General features: G+C 38.7%; 1 protein-coding gene across 3 annotated transcripts in view; it reads left to right on the plus strand.

Annotated features, from left to right (window-relative positions):
* Nucleotides 1-4,695: 4,695 nt before the first annotated feature.
* Nucleotides 4,696-17,472, plus strand: part of CRCP (CGRP receptor component) — a 30,474-nt gene continuing 17,697 nt past the window's right edge. Inside the window, exons 1-5 of one of the 3 annotated variants that reach the window (XM_084299545.1) lie at nucleotides 4,696-4,719; nucleotides 5,387-5,446; nucleotides 8,049-8,085; nucleotides 10,438-10,536; nucleotides 13,794-13,888. In XM_084299545.1, the coding sequence (XP_084155671.1) occupies nucleotides 10,528-10,536; nucleotides 13,794-13,888 (104 nt within the window). In that variant the 5' untranslated portion in view covers nucleotides 4,696-4,719; nucleotides 5,387-5,446; nucleotides 8,049-8,085; nucleotides 10,438-10,527. Of the gene's footprint in view, nucleotides 4,720-5,386; nucleotides 5,447-5,896; nucleotides 5,948-8,048; nucleotides 8,086-10,437; nucleotides 10,537-13,793; nucleotides 13,889-17,472 lie in introns of those variants that run through there. The other 2 variants (XM_084299544.1, XM_084299546.1) reach the window with 2 other exon arrangements.

Here is a 17,472-nt window from a genome sequence, read left to right on the forward strand (position 1 = left end):
ATGTAAATAACTGGTTTAAAATACAGGTGAGATTTGGGAACAGCGGCTCACAAAGCTGCTCCTCAGCATCAGTTTCTCATTAACTCAGAGCAGTTTTTGGCAGCCACGCCACAGAACGAGCGCTTGCTGGTTTGCCGTACAGTGAGCGCTACCACAGTGAAGCATGCTTCCATCTGCATGATCCAGGCCTTTGTCAGAGCTCATGAAACATATTCTGTTTTTCTTGTCCCCATTTTTTCCTTGCCTTTAACTGACCCGCTTGTCCTTTTTCTGCCATTCTTAGTTCTGCAACTTGTCACCTTCTCCCATTCACACTAGGACATCCACACTAGGAAACTGCTTAACTGTTTTGTCATCACATTCTTCATTGCTTTGAAATCCCTTATTTTTAACACTTTTCTCGTCTTCATCAGCCTTTAGGAGTGTCCTTGTCCTTACTTGGACAGAAGACTGCTGATGTTTTGGGAAAATAGTGAGCACTGAATTTACAACCCAAGTGAATCCCATACAGAGAGCATCTCTGTCTCATGGAGTTTGAGGTATGGACTCCAGGTTAAGACACAGCCTGTGTAAGGACTATGTTTTTCTTCCTGAAGATATCAAACAGGACTTTTCCAAAGAGAAAAAGGGAAAAAGGAGTGATCCCAAGTGCCCTGGAGAAAGATCAGTAATGCAGTGACTTCATGTGAAGCATTTGTGGTGATGTGTTGTGGGTTTTGGCCTTGGACCCATTGAAATAAATTATTCTGATGGATGCTGTGGGACAATAATCTGCAACCCATGTGTGGCTGGGTTTTAATCACTGGGAACAACCTGGTTGAATTTCTGCTATTTTCATCATCTGTGTCTTGACCATGAATCTAGTTCTGCGACCAAGAAACCTTCTGTATTTGTTATCAGGTGATCCTATTTGGTCCTATTTTTTGGTCTGTCTGATACTGGACGTGGCAAGGACATGTACTTTCACATGGGATCTGTCAGCAGTTTCACTGTGCGTTTAGCAAACTTCACAGGAATCGGTTTGTTTGTAGTACGCTGCTTACCTCCTGTCTCAGTTTGTATCTAGGAGGTTACTAATTCTCTCTTTTCCTGTTTTTAGATGAAATGCTCAATAACGTTCTATTTTGAAGCAACATGGAATACAGGGTAATATTTTTATAATAAAAATGGAAGTGAAACTCTAAATACAGTCAGAATTCCTTAATGTAAAACTGGACCCTGAAGAAATAAAAGATGCTTTGGGCTGAGGCAGTTGAATTTTTTTAGGAGAAAAGAGTGAACTAGCATTGCAGAATAGGCCTTCTAACAAATAGGGAAATGTGTTCTCATTACTATCTTCTCTATTTGTGCTGGTTTTGGTGCCTCTCTACATCCCATCTTCTTCTTCCAGTCTTTTAATTTGCATAGTGAAATAGAAAGATTAAACCCCCAAATCCCCATCCTATAGCTAAATACCTAGGAAGTTCTGATGGAAAGGTTGTCCCCTTACCGTCCATTTATTTCCACATTGTCCACTTATTTTCAGTTTTAGCACAGAGAATGGCACATCATTCATCATTCACACATCAGTATTTCCGGCTACACCTTTATCCAAGCTGACATACGATAAGGTAGTAGTAGAGAATAAAGTGCCCATTTTGCAGCATGAAGAAGTTTAATTAAATACATTCTAATGTCCTCTAAGATTTGAATTTTATTTGTGCTTGGTTTTGTAATCACAGGCATATCCTTACTATTTCTTTTACAGTGTATGTTGTTTTTTTTTCCCCTCCCCACTGGAAGAGTGCAATACTGGTGGAGTGCAGCTCTGAAAGAATGCTTTAGTGTTTCTAGAAATGCTCTGTTCATAACAGGACCTAATTTCATAACTGAGTCTGGGGTGACATAAACTGCTACAACACACCTTCTTTAACTTCATTCTTTTTTTACTGTCGTTTTGGTTCAGAAAAAGAAAAAAGCTCTGTGGACTGAAAGTGCTAGGCAAACGCACTGTCAGCTAGATTGGTATGAAGCAGTGCTGACATTTTTTGTTAAAAAAAAAAAAAAAAAACAACGACAAAAAAACGAACCTTGTTTAACGAATTTTGAATGTAAAAGAAAAAAAGACACTATAGGGTGATCAGCGAACTGCTGAATACAGTAAACATCTTTCATGACAAAGAATACAAATACCCTGCAGATCTGCTTTCAATAGCCATCACTAGGCCCCCTGCTTTCAATAGTTAATACCGAGGCCCCTCTCTCCAAGCCTTACTGGTAGCAATCACAAGCCAATGCTTAAAATGTTGACATGCTAAGCACATTTAGAAAGACCTATGTCTGCATTCCCTATGGATGGTGTAGCATAACTGTCTAACATCGAACGTGCGGCATTAAAAACAAAGTTAACTGAGTTAATCACCCCGTCTCTCCTGGAAAATTGTGTGTAAGGGCAATGAGTTCTCTCTGAGAGATTCCCCTTCTCCCTTGCATGATGTCAGTGGGTCTGTAGCTGGTTTATGTAATTAAATCCCAACAGGCTGCATGTTTCTGTTAGAAAATATGTAGGAAGAATATCTACTGGAAAGAAAAAAAAATTTAGAGCCACTGAGAGAGGCATTTGTGTTGTGCTCCTTCTTCCTAACTGCTGCGAATGGGCATTGATATCATAGACTGTAAAAAAAGATCTGGATTGAAACTTTTGGAAAAACTGTGAGAATAAAGATGATACACTGGTGTTGGGGGAGAGACATAATGAGGAGATGCGAAGGAGAAATAAAATTAATATGCTGGAGATTTTGAACCCATATCTAAAGAGAATGGTGAGTTGTAGGCAAGGATTAGTAGATTCCTGGAATAAAACTCTGAAATTTGATAGAGTCTGGAAATTCTATATTCTCACATGAAAGCTGACTTCCTTTCCATTCTTTTTCTCTTTTTAGCCTAGCTGGGAGCTGGTGTGCAGGCAGTTTCATGAACAGGGTTTGAAATATGGCAGAGAAGTTTACAGAGCGTTTGCTGTGCAGGTTTTGGCCAGCTTGCAAGGTCAGTTAATCCTGACATGAAAAAGGCCAGCATCCCTTACATCCCATCCACTGAGTCAGACTGACAGCTTTCAGTCTGTGGCTTAAAGACCTTTCTCCTGGCTCTTTTGCCTAAAAACTCCATGAAAAGTGATTCCAGAATATAAATTAATTTCTGTCTGTACAACAATCTGTATGTGAAGGGGTTCACACATCTAATAAAACTTTTTTAGAGGTCTGCAGGTGAAAAGGCATGAAAAAAAAAACTTTACAGAAGGCTTTTAAACTTTGTCCAGCACTTAGGTATCTGATCCTGATGGTTTCTGGATGTCTGAGAGCTGTTTGTTGCCCACTGTCTGTCTGGGCACCTCAGACTGCTCTTGAAGTGTTGCAGTTTGCTCTTATCATTCAGAGCAGGATGAGAATTTTCAACACCCCAAAGTCCCCGATTGAGAGTAGGCTTTCTTCTGGCTTGATTCCAGGGTGAAAACTGGCTGGTAGATTTTGTGGTAGTATCATACCAGGGAGGTTGTGGGCACAAGATGTCCAACCCATCCCGTTCCCTAGATTGCTCTTACAGCCCTGCTGCAAACAAGCAGGTGTATGGGACTCCTTGGCAAGTTAGTGCTGCTGTGCTTGTGTTTGGGTATGAACTTTAGCCTGAGAGATAATGGCAAAGTAAATTAATCAGCCTTTCTCTGGCTCTCAGTCCCTGGTCCAGATTGAGTTTTTTTTGCAGTAGCCAATGGGATTTTCAGTTATTTGTGCCCAATGAAGTGTCTCTACTTTCCTCAGGAATGAAAACTCTTTCAAAATTTAATAGCACATAAATTAAATGGGAAAGGATCCCAGTGATGTTAGGAAGACACACGATGCTGATGAGCCTGATAAGATGCATGTGCAGGTGCCTTAACAAACAGCAGCAGTACTGTACAGCTCCTGCAGCTTTCCTGGACTGTTTGCACATGGCTAGAGCTTTGATGTGCAGGGGCCCCAGCGCTGCTGCTCTCCTCTTGTCATCACTCTTAACGCTGGCTGACCGTCAGATCCTCAGCAGGTTATCAGAACGTGTTTTGCCCCAATGACATTTTTTGCACCAAGCTTTCTGTCGACAGTTTTTACTGTTCTGCAAGTGAAATCTGCTTTTCCTTTCAAAATACAAAGGATCTATATTATCTATAGGGATTCTATATATCTATATTCTATATACCTGTTTTCTGTGGTATATTCTCATCCACCATATTATCCAGAGGGACTGACAGGCGCATCCATTTTAAACTTTCTGGATGCCGGAGAGGTCTTTTAGTGCTTCTTGAACGCTCTGAAGAGCCCTTTTTTTCTCTACCCAGGGTGGACACAGATATATGAACAATTTGGGGAGCAGCTCGGTGCACACAGTCGGTAGATACAGCCGAGGGGGCGGCGAATCAACCCTCATCACTTGCATTGGTGGTTCAGTGGTAGAATTCTCGCCTGCCACGCGGGAGGCCCGGGTTCGATTCCCGGCCAATGCAACTCCACTTTTTTTGCTCTGAGAGTTCAATTTTTTTAATTAATTTATATATCTTTTTTCCCCTTCCTTCGGCTTTTCCGCTTCCTTCCCTCAGCCTAACGCCCGCACACCGTCTCCGGGCAGGCGCGGGGCCGGCTGTGGAAGGGGCCGGCCCCCGGTGAGGCGGCGGCTGCGCAGGCTGAGGGCCGCCGCCAAGATGGAGGTGTAAGGAACAAGGAATGGGAGGGGGGGGGGGGCGCGGGCTGCTGCTCGCCCCTCAGCATCCCCTCAGCTTCTGTGGGGGCTCCTGGGCTGGGATGTGTGTGGGGGGCGGTATATCTGCGTTGTGTGTGCTTGGGGACGTGTATCTGTATGGGATCGCGTGTGTCTGTGTGGGGGTGGGTGTCTGTGAGGCAGCGTGTAGGGTGTGTATGTGTGTGCATAGGGCCTCCTGTACCCCTGTGATCAGCAGTTTGCTTAGCCCTTCTGCTGAGAAACCGAGTTTATTTTTTGTTTGTTTGCTTTGCAAGTATCGCTGAAACGTCTGTTTAGGAAAACGACATCGTGGCTTAACTTTAATCCTGCTCTGAGTCCACATGTCCCCTGCCCTTCCTGTTTGACTGGCCATGTGTGCACACAGCGCTTTCCTCCGCTCTCTTATTTCTAGTCAAGGAGAAGGGAAATACGTGTACTATTCTGCAGGTTGTGGGGGAGGATTGTTCTTGGAAATATCAGCTAATTGTAGGAGCAGCACGTGCTGGTGTGGAGATGGAAGGAACATAAGGGGTACATAAATACCTGGTGGCTGCAAAACCAGCCAGCCCCAGGCCCTGCACCCTCAGCCCCGAGGTCACCACATTACATAATGCCTTGTATGTTTTTATCTCGTTAGCACCACTTGGGCACCAAACAATAGGCTTTGACCTATGTGGAAGCTTTGGGACTCATTCTGGTGAGTTCTGTGAGCATTGTGTGGCCATATACATGCATGCCGTCCTGTGGGGTGCGTGTCAGCATCCGCCAACGCCAGCAGAGCTGGGGCCATCCCTACTGGACATAGAGGCTCTATTATTGTTTAATCTTCTATATGTACAACTCAAAAGCAGATAACAAATTGGGAACGTTCATTGAAATGGCAGTTTTTATTGTGTTAGCTGTAACATGAGTGGTGACCAGCAGGGAAATGACCACTTCTCGCTGCTGTGTGCTGAAAAAATGCTGTAAAACGTGTACGTGGCCTCAAGGTTGTTGTTGCATGTGTGAAAGATAGGATTTGCTCTCCTGAAAGAGATTCTTTTGGTACTGTTAGTAGTAAGTCTGTGATGCCAGTTACACATCCACTTTATTTTTTTTTTAACCACCTTAAGTAATTTATTTTACTGGTGGTACCTCTTCTAGTACCAAAAAAAATGACCATCAGGAGTAGAAGACCAGGAGTCTGAAGACCTGAGCTGTGAGTGGATGTCCCTTGCATCAAAATGGAACAACTTAGACCATGTTGCACTTGAGTTACTGCTGGAATTTAATCTTCCTAGTCATACTTCCTGCGTGATAGTCTTCTTAAAGGGAAGCTCTGCAACTAGAAAAACATCTCTTATAATGCCAAAAGTATCTGTTAGTAGAGAAAAGAATCCTCTAAAAATATTTTGGTTTAAATATAAAATTTTAAAACATGAAGCATGAATGATGCCATAGAGTAAGACACTTTCTGATGTTATAAATGAAAGACCTTCTCAATAATACTTTGTTTTCGACTAAAATTTGGACCAATGGTGCCTCTGTGAAAGATTCTAAAAACTGTTTATACGTTTGGTGTAAACATGACATTTCTTATTGTCATAATTAAGCATACCTTTTACTTAAAGAATGAATTCCAATGTATATTTGATATATTTATTTTTTTTTCTGAGTGTAGAATTGATAGCTGACTCATGAGAGGACTGCATAAAAATTCCTACTCAAATTTCTACTCAAGTTCAGCAAAATTTTTGAAACTGGTCTTGTTTGCTTACTTTGTAATTCTGATATTTCAGCACAGCAAAAATTGTTGAAGTTTTAAGATCTAGACCGACTCATTTACTGTCCATTGTTAGAAGACAAAATAAGCATTTTCCTGATTGACAGTGGTTTAGAATTAAAAAGAAAGCAAGAAAGCAATTGTCTTAAATAATTTAACTTCAGATAGGTTTACTGGAGCTGCATTTTCATAGTAATGTATTTACTCTATATGATCCTCTCACTTTAACTATATAATTCCCTATATAATTCTTCTCTGGCATTATTATTTCTAACAAAGAATGTCTTTGATCCATAGGGATTTTTGTAGCAATAGTCTGAATGCAAAGATTCTGAAGAATTGCATTTACCTAACAACAAAAGCTATATGGTTTGTAAAACATGAATGAAAACTAATGCATGTATGAGCTCACTTGCTGAACTTTCACTCGAGTCAGCGAAATGGAAGTTGAAGTTCATCTCAGCGTATTTTAGAAGGTCGTTTTCATTTAAAAACAATGATAGAACCTGTGGAAGTTTGTGGATGCATTTAACTCATTTGAAAGGGATGAACGTGACAGTTCTGTTTCAACAGTTGATGGTGCTTAACAATACATTGTACCTTTTTTTTTTTTTTATATGCTGTTGCACAGACCTGAGAAAAGCCTTTTTTTCCTTTTGTATGGAAACTTGCTGTTGTTGTGGCTAGTGACTGCTCAGCAGAACGTATTGTTTGGAGAATGTATGGTGTTCTGCGTCAGGCTTTTCTCCCTTTTTTTTTTAATTTAGAAATATAAAATGACAATATCCAGTAGTAGTAGAGGCATGATTAATTTAAAAATGCATTTGCTTAATTGGGACAGGAGTGAAGAAGCGTTCAGCAGGTGGACAATGGGAAGCTCTCAGCCTTGTCCTGCTAGTAAAGGAGTAGCAACACAAAGATTCAAATAATAAATAAAGAAAAAAAAACGATAAGTTTTTGGATGTAGTCGTTTGTTTACTCAGTACAGTGTGTGTAATGGCACACCTGCATCTACACACACACATACAATATGTACATTGTACAAAAAAAGTAATTGTTTTCTTTTTCCTTGATTAATAAATAAGTAGCGTGCATAATGTTAATGACTTTTTCTGTCAGTCCTCATTCAAATAAAACTGGAGGCCTTTTTATATAAGGAAGAAGGAAGGAGATTTGGGTTTAGTTGGTAAAATTGGGTGAATGAATAAAATAGTGTGGCTGAGTAAAAGGATTATGTAATGGAAGTGTGTTAAGATTCATGGGTCAAATTGTGCAAAATATGATGTACACCTACGTAATAATTACACCTACGATATGGGAAAATAAATATTTTCCAGAGGAGGCAACAGCTTGGTAATTGTAGAATCCTCAAAATCAAATTATTGATTTTTTTTTTTTTTTGAAGAAATCAACTCCATGAAAATAGCATCTGTTGGTTTGTTTTTTTTTTTTTTGAGTCTTAATAACTCTGCAAAGAAGTTTCAAATTGTTTCATTTGGAACATAAATAATTGCTTTTTTTGTTTGTTTGTTTTTAGAAAAGATGCAAATGCCGCATTGCTGAGTAACTTTGAGGTAAGTTTATCTGCCTCCTGATTTTAAACCAACACTTTAATGCTGGAGGCAGCCACTAGAACACTTTTGAAGCTTAAAATTGCAAGTTACAATTAACAAGACCCGTGTGTGATGTTTGTCCCCCCATTTTATTTGTTATTAAGAATTTTTTTAAGAGGAAATCTGGAAATGTTTTCAGTAGTAGTGGATATTGTATCATTACTTGGTTGGTCCCAAATCAAATACAAACATGCTTTTCAAATAGATATGGGGCTGATCTTCGGTATATCGGTAACATTAAGTTCAGCCTTGCCATCTTTATACTGAATCCTCCTGTGTATGGTGGTTTGTTGTTTAGGATTTGGTTATCCCCATCTTTAAACAGTTCTGTACCTGGGCTGAATTCACTGATGCTTTATACAGGAGTACAGAAAATAGCAAGTATTTCAGAGATTATTTATTGCCAAATCATCTCTGCTTCCTTCTTTTTTTTGTTTGCTGGCATTTTGGAATCTAGGTATTACTGCCTGCTGTGGTTCAGTAGCAGCACTGGCCATGTTTTGTGAAATTTGTAGGTGTCCTAACAGGGTGGTGCAGCACAGGGAGAATTGCAGAATCAATTCTTTATGCTTTTCAGACAAAACTTTCTTCAGCTTAGTCTTTATGTTGGTGAATGTACCATATATGTTGAAAAAGAACAAAAGGAAGAGGGAAAATGAAGTTACTGATGAGTGCTTATTTCCCTTTGACAGCACAGTTGTCATGCATGCAGCTTTTCAGTTGTTTGCAGGAAGGGATTTGCAGTGTCTGCAGCTATATTGGGCATGGCTTTTTACTGCTCTTCAAAATACTGATTCCCCTAAAACTGTGGACCTCTTTCTGTTTGTTCCTCTTTTCTTTGACTGGCATAGCTAACATTCTCTTTATCAAGGTAATATGTTGCACAGAAAGTGGTGTTTGAAAGGAGTATTCGAGACTGACGTGTTTTATGTTCTATGCCTGAATTTCTTTTGTGAGATTGGAGTTGTCATTTTATGTCTCGTTGTCATTGGTCATATTGTCTTCAAATATTTATTAAATGCAACTGTTTATTAAATAGTTTCAGTTTTGAAATCCTTTTGAATCCTTTAAGTCAAAGATTGGCTACTTGTGGTTGATAGGCAAGGTGTTCCTTTTTTCATGTTTACTTTCATACAAAGTAAATGTAGGGTTCGTAGTAATGTTCATGCTTCTCACAGTCTAGGAATGTTTGTATTGTTACTTCTGTGGACTTGAGCTTATAATTGGAACTGGAACTTGAATTAAGCTAGTTAAAAATGAGGGATGAAACAGTAAGAAGTCATCTGTTACTTTGCTGTGGGTATGCTCTGGATATACGGTAAAGCCCGAAGCAAAACATCTGAAGGAATTATAACTTGATGTGATTTAATATGGGAATAAAGGGGGTAATTGTGATGCTTTCTCAATATTTTCCTGCATATGTGGCTATGATAAATAAAGTAGTCGTGATGTTGCAGCAAATTTGACAAGGCATGGTTGCAGAAATCAAAATGTTTTCCTTGCATTCAGACTTAGCTTCTGCATCTTACTCCTACACTTTTAATATTCATTGCATCATAAATATGAAGACATTTTTATCACATCTTTTCCAGAGCATCTCTGGTTGTACTATATTTTTGTGATGAAATAGGGAGCTAATGTAATCTTTGCGGCTTAACATACCATAACACCATATTGGTCACTCTGCCATGTACTATTATAAATAATTCCACTGGAATGTATAAAAGGGCCACTAATCTCATCTATAGTTCAAACCTTTATTTAGTGGGTTCTTGGCAGTGTGACAGTTGTAGAGTTTATTTTTTTTTCTTGCGGATAATATAAAATTGTGTCTCTGTGAGACAGGGAACATATACATTTAATATTGTAGGTACATCTGTCATAACAAATCTGGCAGGGCAACAAACTGGCAGGAGATTTTGCTTCAAGCATCACTTGTATTTAAATGGGAGTTCTGTGTCATTACAGCAGGGTATGACCCACCTCTGTTCAGGACATGATTTAAGATAAATAAATGGAATAGATTCATTCTGTCAACTGGGACAGAGTCCTTTGGGACTCTTGAATAACATCTAACAATTGCTGAAAATCCATTTAAAATATTCATTTTTTTTTTTTAAAAAGTAGTATTTACAAATTTACACCTCTCTCTGTTCATCTTTCTGCTGCCAAAATATTTTTCATTTTAAATTGCTGGTGCAGTCAGCAAAGAAGCAACACTTCTATTGGTTTGGCAGGATTCATCTACGTTTTCCTGTTGTAATATTTTTAGGTAAAATAATCTCAAATGATTTAAAGCATTTTTTTCCCCAGGTGTTCCAGTTACTTACTGATCTTAAGCAGCAGCGCAAAGAGAGTGGAAAAAACAAGCAGAGCTCTGGTCAGCAGAATCTGAACACAATCATGTATGAAGTGAGTAGCACTGTAAAGTTCCTTCGCTAATTAGCACAAGCTGGACTGATTCACATCATTTGGTCATTTTTCATCAAGGTTACCCTAATTTTTTTTTTTGTCAGTTTTCGTTATCTGTAGTCAGTTTATTCATGTTGCAGGATAACTGCACTATAAATTCAGAGCCGTGCAGCTGGTTCTGTGTACAGATATTTCTGTCAGTAAAGTTTATAAACTCAGGTGTGGTAGGTATGACCATAGCTGGAATATTCCCAGGGTCAGTACCGGTTGCATTTTAGGTCTCCTGTGCACGAAGCAGAGTGTGGGATTCTACTGGATCCACTCTAACTCTGCGGTAACTTCCAGCTCTCCCTGAACTGTATTCCCTTTCAGTGGGAACAGTTAATGTAGCAGGGCTGTCCTGTGTCTGGCACAGGTAATTCTGGCCTGAAACTAGCCAGCAGTGCCAGGGAGGAGCTTGAGTGTCTGCACAGTGCTTCCAAACATCTGCATCACTGGGCTTTTCTATTCTCTGGAGGCTCTAGCCTCCCTTCCCAGATAGCAGAGCATCGCCTGTAGTGCTGTAATAAGACTTTTGGATTCAAAGATCTGCAAGTTTTCTTTAGCTGGTATGTGAGCAGTGCTTGCCAGAGGCATGAGAACAAAATGACAAAAAGAATTAAAAAAAAAGTTTTTGTTTTGTTTTGTTTTGTTTTGTTTTTTAAGGTTCCACGTTACAATTGGACTTGATGATCTTAGAGTTCTTTCCCAACCTAAATGATTCTATGATTCTTTATTCTATCTTTTTAAGATGCAGGGCAGAACTTGCTATTACTTGATGACCTGATGATGCCACCTGATTTTGTTTTCAATGAGGCACAGATCACGTATCTTCTTACTAAGAGAATTAAACTAATACATTCAAAAAAAAAAACATTTTTTTTTTTGGTCAAAAAAGGAAGACATAGATGACTGTAATCACAAAATTACTTGTACAAATATCAACATCGGTTGGATGCCAGAATGGTCATAAATGTTTGATCTGCTACTAGGAAGAACTATTAAAATCCAATATAATCCAAACATTAACATTTTAAATATCTGAAAATAGCAACGTCAAAACAGATATTTAGTATGACCTCTTGTGTCCATGTCAGAGAACTGCATGAGTAGCACTGTGATTGGCAGCCAGTTGAAAGCAGCCTCGCTTGCATGAATAATCCTATTGAGCAGTGAAACTACTCATGTGAATAAGATTTGGCCTAGGCTTTGTTTTTGTTTTAGTTCTGGCTTTGTTTGAAAAGGTGCAGAGTTTTAATTCCTAAGCGTCAGATTCAACAAAAATAGTGGCTTACAAAAATTCTCATTTAAATCTTCATGGAGACTAGCAGTCTCCTCTTTCACTCAGCTGAGGAAAAACCCTGTAAAAATTTTTTGAGTCACAATATACCTTAAAGCATTAATTGCTTTGTCATATTGCTATATGTTAAATACCTAGGGAAACCTCATTAAGAATACCAGTGTTTCATATTTTATCAACTTTGTTAAGTAGAATAAATTATCTTGTGCTGTTGAAGTTTGTTTTCATTTACCCAAACTTTTAAAATGATAACCAATTTGAGCGGAATACAAAATACACTGGAAATATATTTGCATACATTATCTGACATAGTGGTCTTGTAAATCACTTTTTTTCCCAGTATCTGTTGTTTTTTGCTCTGTAAATACTGATTTAACTTTTTTGGCTTCTCACTTTTTAAATATTTGCTTTCAACATTTTCTGAGAATAAGTACAAAGAAGAAAAGTCAAAGCATAACATATGGAATTATATCTTACTATTATTATAGGTAGTCTATGCATATGTTATCCTACCACAAGTCTTTTTGTATTTGTGATCCAGTTAGCTAGTTGCATTGTTAGCTGTAGAGATACTTTTAAGCTTTATGTATAGCTATGCAGTATCATCAGATAAAGATATTTTTTCCTTAATTCAAAACGGGCTTTGACAATACTCTTTCAAATCCTTCAGTTGCTGATGTGCACAGTGCAGACAATACAAGGATTTCCTGGACCTTTCTTTTGTTTCTCATTATTTCCAACTCTTTATTTTGGGTTCTAATGCAAGCAACATTTAGGAAGATTTCTAAGCTACTTCCTGTGAAAGATACTTGTTTGTGGGTGGGTGTTTTTTTTTCTAGTAGAAACTTACTGCCATTTTTTTATTTGGTCAGGTCAAATTACATAAAGTATTATCTGTCTGCTAGGTGTGTTGTTTTAAACAAAGAAAGCAGATCTGTTGCAACAGTTATCCACGGTTGATAAGTTTCACCTGTAAAAAAATTGAACATTTCTAATATGACAGTATCTTGCAGACTTTTGTGACAACCCATAACCTGCTTCTATGAACTTTAAGAAAGCATTGCCAGATATGTGTATAAAGGATGGAAACAGACATAGATTGAAAAGGCTTTGCTAGTGCTGTGCGGCTTAAATTATTTTTTTTATGGGTTGGCATTCTACCCCTGCCACTGGCTTCATTAAAACTTGGAAGAAGGTAACATGGTTTTAAAGATGAATAATATCCATATTTTCTCAAGTTTTACTGTAAAAACAAAAACCAGCCATATGCGCCTGGTACATTTTTAAGCTTGCTATGAATCTGTAAATACTGGTTGGTTTTAAAAGGAAAAATAAATCTGAGTGATGCTGTTTAGTACAGCTGTAATTGTATCTTAATCACAGTCTTAGCATCACCTGAGGGTATTTCATTCAAATCAAGAAAGCAAATGCATTCTAGGAATTACTCCTTTCCTGTACTCTTCAACAGACAACTCTGGGCTTTGAACAGCCCAGGTAAATGACTGTCCAAAGCCACAGTGGGAACAGTCAAAGCTGTCATTCTAACTTGGTGTGTAATGAGCTAGTTGGGTCATGTCTTTGTGAAGCGAATTCACTGAGACTTTATGAATAAGTACTAATTTAATTTCCGTTACATAAAGTTGTAGTTCTTTATTGCCTGTTCCTTACTCCCTCAGCAAATGTCAGTCTAGTGTTACTGAAGAAAGAAGTGTGAGTGATCTGTGTTGACTATGGCAGCGCTTCATACTTCTTTGAAAAAGTGGGGAAAAAAGAAAAGAAAGCTCTAAAACCTGAAATGACAGGCTGATTTTTTTTTGAGCAGTACTGAGAAGACTGTTAAAAATTAGCTTGTTTCATAGTCACCATGGGAAGAAGGTAGTAACTGTGGAATAATTTATGTTTTTTTCCTATTCCTTAGACACTGAAGTACATATCAAAAACACCGTGTAGATACCAGAGTCCTGAAACCGTAAAAGAATTCCTCATAGCAATGAAAGGCCATAAGCTGACCAAGTAAGTAGAGACGTGCCTTTGAGCTGAAGTATAAACTAATGGTAATGTTAAAAGATCCTTACATACACATTGTGATAATCTGTCTAGTTTGGATTAAGGTATTCTAATTATTTTTTGTCATTTTTTAAGTATTCATCCAAACTTTCCCTTCACTGATCAATGACCGAATACATTCGTATTTCCTTAAGCATGCTTGTGTTTGTCCAAGCATAAAGTAAAAATCATAAGATGTTTTCTGAGAAAGAACCTGTAAGTTGTAAATTGGTTTTGAACACAATAACAGAAGGGGGGGAGGAGGCAAAACCAACAACACAAAAACTAAACAAAGCTTCAGCTTATTATCACTCTTCTCATTTTTTATGAACTCACTTAAATAAAAATGCATCCATTACGAACAGGCAAAAAGGTGGCAGTTTTACAGGGAGGTAATAAATGAAATCTTGATATAAGTCTATGGGAAGTATGTTCTTCTGAAGCCAAGTTTTATCTGAATCTTTGAACTCCAACTGCTTCAGATCCTCTCTCGGGATTATACTAATTAGTGTTTAGCAAACTAAGATGTTCCATTTTGGGCTGCTTGCCCACTAGGATTGCTGAGATACATGTTTCAGTTACCTAAATACTGTGTCAATTGAGTGTTTTCTGCCCTAGTAAAGCTGAACATACATTGCATTATTCTTATTGTGGGAAGTCCTGCACAGAAAACGCAAGATTTCCTTCACTTGGATTCAGAGGGTATTTTTCCTCTTTGGCAGGGGTGTGAATGCGTGTTCACAGTGCTTGAAACACCTAATCCTCTCAAACATCTCTTCAGAGTGTAAGTGAAGCCTGTTAGAAATAATCAGGCCCAAACAAAACTTAATCAGAGAGCTACTTGCTTGAATAGTTTAATCAGTCGTCTGATTTTTAAAGCAGAAATCAAAGACCTAGTTGCTTTTAAATAACTCGCTCTTCACCATGAAGGAGTAGATTATGCTGTATAGACACTGACTGCATTTTTCTTCTCTGCTGGTACTTGTAAGGAGCTCATGCTCTGAGAAGGGGGCTTTTAATGGTTTGGTTGTGTCACAAAAAGAAATGCAAGTTGAGAGCAGTGCTACAATGCAAGGGTTTATCCTGTCCAGAGCGTAGATGAATAGAAAGCAGATTCAGTCAGCTGTTTTGTTGACTTTTCAGTGCTCTCTCTCAACAAACCATTATACTCTCATTCAGGATATCAGCAGCTCTGATCACAGTATCGCTCTCCCTGCTGATATGGGGAAGCCAATACTTGGAAGCTGTGTCATGAGTATTGTAACTTTGCCTGTAAGTGCTTTCTTTTGTTGAACAAAAGTTGCCAGGTCAGTATGTCACCGTCCAGTCCTCTTGTAGCTCATTCCATACAGCAGTATACTAATTTATGTACTAATTTATGAAATAACCTAATTATTTTCTGACACTGAAACGTTCAAGCCTGGAGAAAATACTTGGTTTACTGTAAAGAGCTGATTGTATGGAAATGAGAGTAGCTTAAAATTGTCAACAAACTATGTTTTAAGTACTTACCACATCCTTGATTTCCGGTACTGAAAAAGAGACCCATCGTCTTGGAAGTGAAAGAAACTTGTCCTGTATGTTTAGGACAGCACCAGAAGAATGGTGCAAGTGGAACAAAAAGCCAGGAGGAGTTAAAAAGGCAGAATAGGATTTTTCAGAAGTAGCTGAATGAGTTGTGAATAAAAGCCTCATAAATGTTGGTTTTGTTCTAATATATATTTCTCTCTGATAGAATATGACCGAGACCTCAGGGTTAACTCATACAAAAAGGTGGGGGAGCTCTGTTACCATGTCAGATACCTTGACTGCATCTGATCGCCTCACTTCCCCATCTGATTTATGATGCCTCTTGAGAGTGAGGTACTACATGGCATTGGGTCATAATACACAGAATTCCAGCTACTGAATCTCTCACGGTCTCCCTTATGGCCTAGCTGTTAGCTTGAATAGCACTGCTGCAAAGGTTGAAATAGTTACAAGCTTTAAATGAGCTTTTTGACTCTATTTTTCTTCTTTCCATGGATGTCAGGAAGTGCCCTTGGTTTTAGGTGTCATCCTCTTAGTCCTTTTTCTCTGAATCAGAGTCTGTAAGGTACGCAAAAGAAGTATTTTCCTTCTGCATAATGGCAGAAGGATGAGAGCAAAGAGCAAACCAATAGTTTGTTACAGATTTATGGCTTATCAGAACTCAGATTGTACCGTGGTTTCTTGAGCAACCTTTACAGTTTTACTTACAGTTAATATCTGTCATCTGGCAGAGAACTTGCCAGCACTATGTTTGTCACGTACTTTACGAAATAAGAAACAGAATTTAGTGTGATCTTGGCACTTTTTGTTTCTTCTAATCTTTTCCATTCATACACTTCAAGCTGTAAGTATCAAAGCCCATCTGGCAGCCACTTCTCACCAAAACACAGAAAGCATATGGTACACAATTACTCTATAATACACTCACTTTATGTAAAATGGCCTAAAATATCAATGCCTACAAGGAAATCTTGAGCTACTCTTTGGTTCGTAACCAAGACTGTTTCAGCACCGCTCTGCTGTTAAGTAAATGAAAAGCTAAAGGCTTTAATCAGTTCCATTCTCTGGAACAGAGGTAGTATTTGTATAAAAGGCTTCACTTGAGATTTCGTTCCAGTTAGCTGGTGGAGAGCTTTCTTCCCCTTCGAGAGGAAAGAATCTGCAATATTTGCTCTTCAAGACCTTGCTTACATCATCTCCCTATAATGACTTTTCCTCCCACAAAAAGTAATGAACTCCGGAGCCTGTCTTTGCTTCTTCCTTTCTGGGTAAGGCGTTGAAAGAGATGTGCTCTCCCTTAATCTCTTAGGTGCTCTCATGCTGTCTTCTATGGTAACAGTTTCCTGAAGGCAGCTGATTTGATTCAAGCTATGTTAGTGCCCGTCTCTGGTAAGGGGACAGCAGCATTTTTTGTTTTCTCCTTGCGAGAGGAATGGACATCACTGGTCAGAAATAGCCCATCATCTTAGACTGTTACTTTTGCCATTCAAATTCCTTATGACTCTGCATCTAATCGAGGAAAAAACAATTAAGCAGTGTGGTTTTGCTGTTAATTAGGCTCAGCAACTCGTTTTCTAATATAAGGAATTGGAAAATTGTTGATCGATATGGGGCTTTTAATATAAGGAGCGTTTGCAGCTGTGTCTAAAATCATGTTGGAGGAAGGTGGTGAGCTGACTTGCCCTGCTCAGTTTGTTATTGCAGCTCTCCAGCACCAGGTTGTGCTAGTGTATTGGGTAATTTCTGGGTGGTGGAGAAAGACCAGACACTGTCCAGAGAAGCAACAAGCTGTGGATTGGTGCACATTCACTGAAAGAACAGACCTTTAGTTTAAGTGAATTCTCATTTTTTTCCTGCCCTCCTCCTACAGACCTACAATGCATAATGCCTTCTGATCAGCCTACACGTGGTGTCCTTGGGGGTTCTGGACACAGTTACAGAGGTGATAGTGTTGATAGTTCTGCAGATCCTGTAAAATCACCTGAAAAGTCTTATTTCTGTTAATTTTAATATTTGCTACT

Source organism: Netta rufina (genome assembly GCF_964035555.1).
Source record: "Netta rufina genome assembly, chromosome: 21".
Taxonomy (NCBI): Eukaryota; Metazoa; Chordata; class Aves; order Anseriformes; family Anatidae; genus Netta; species Netta rufina.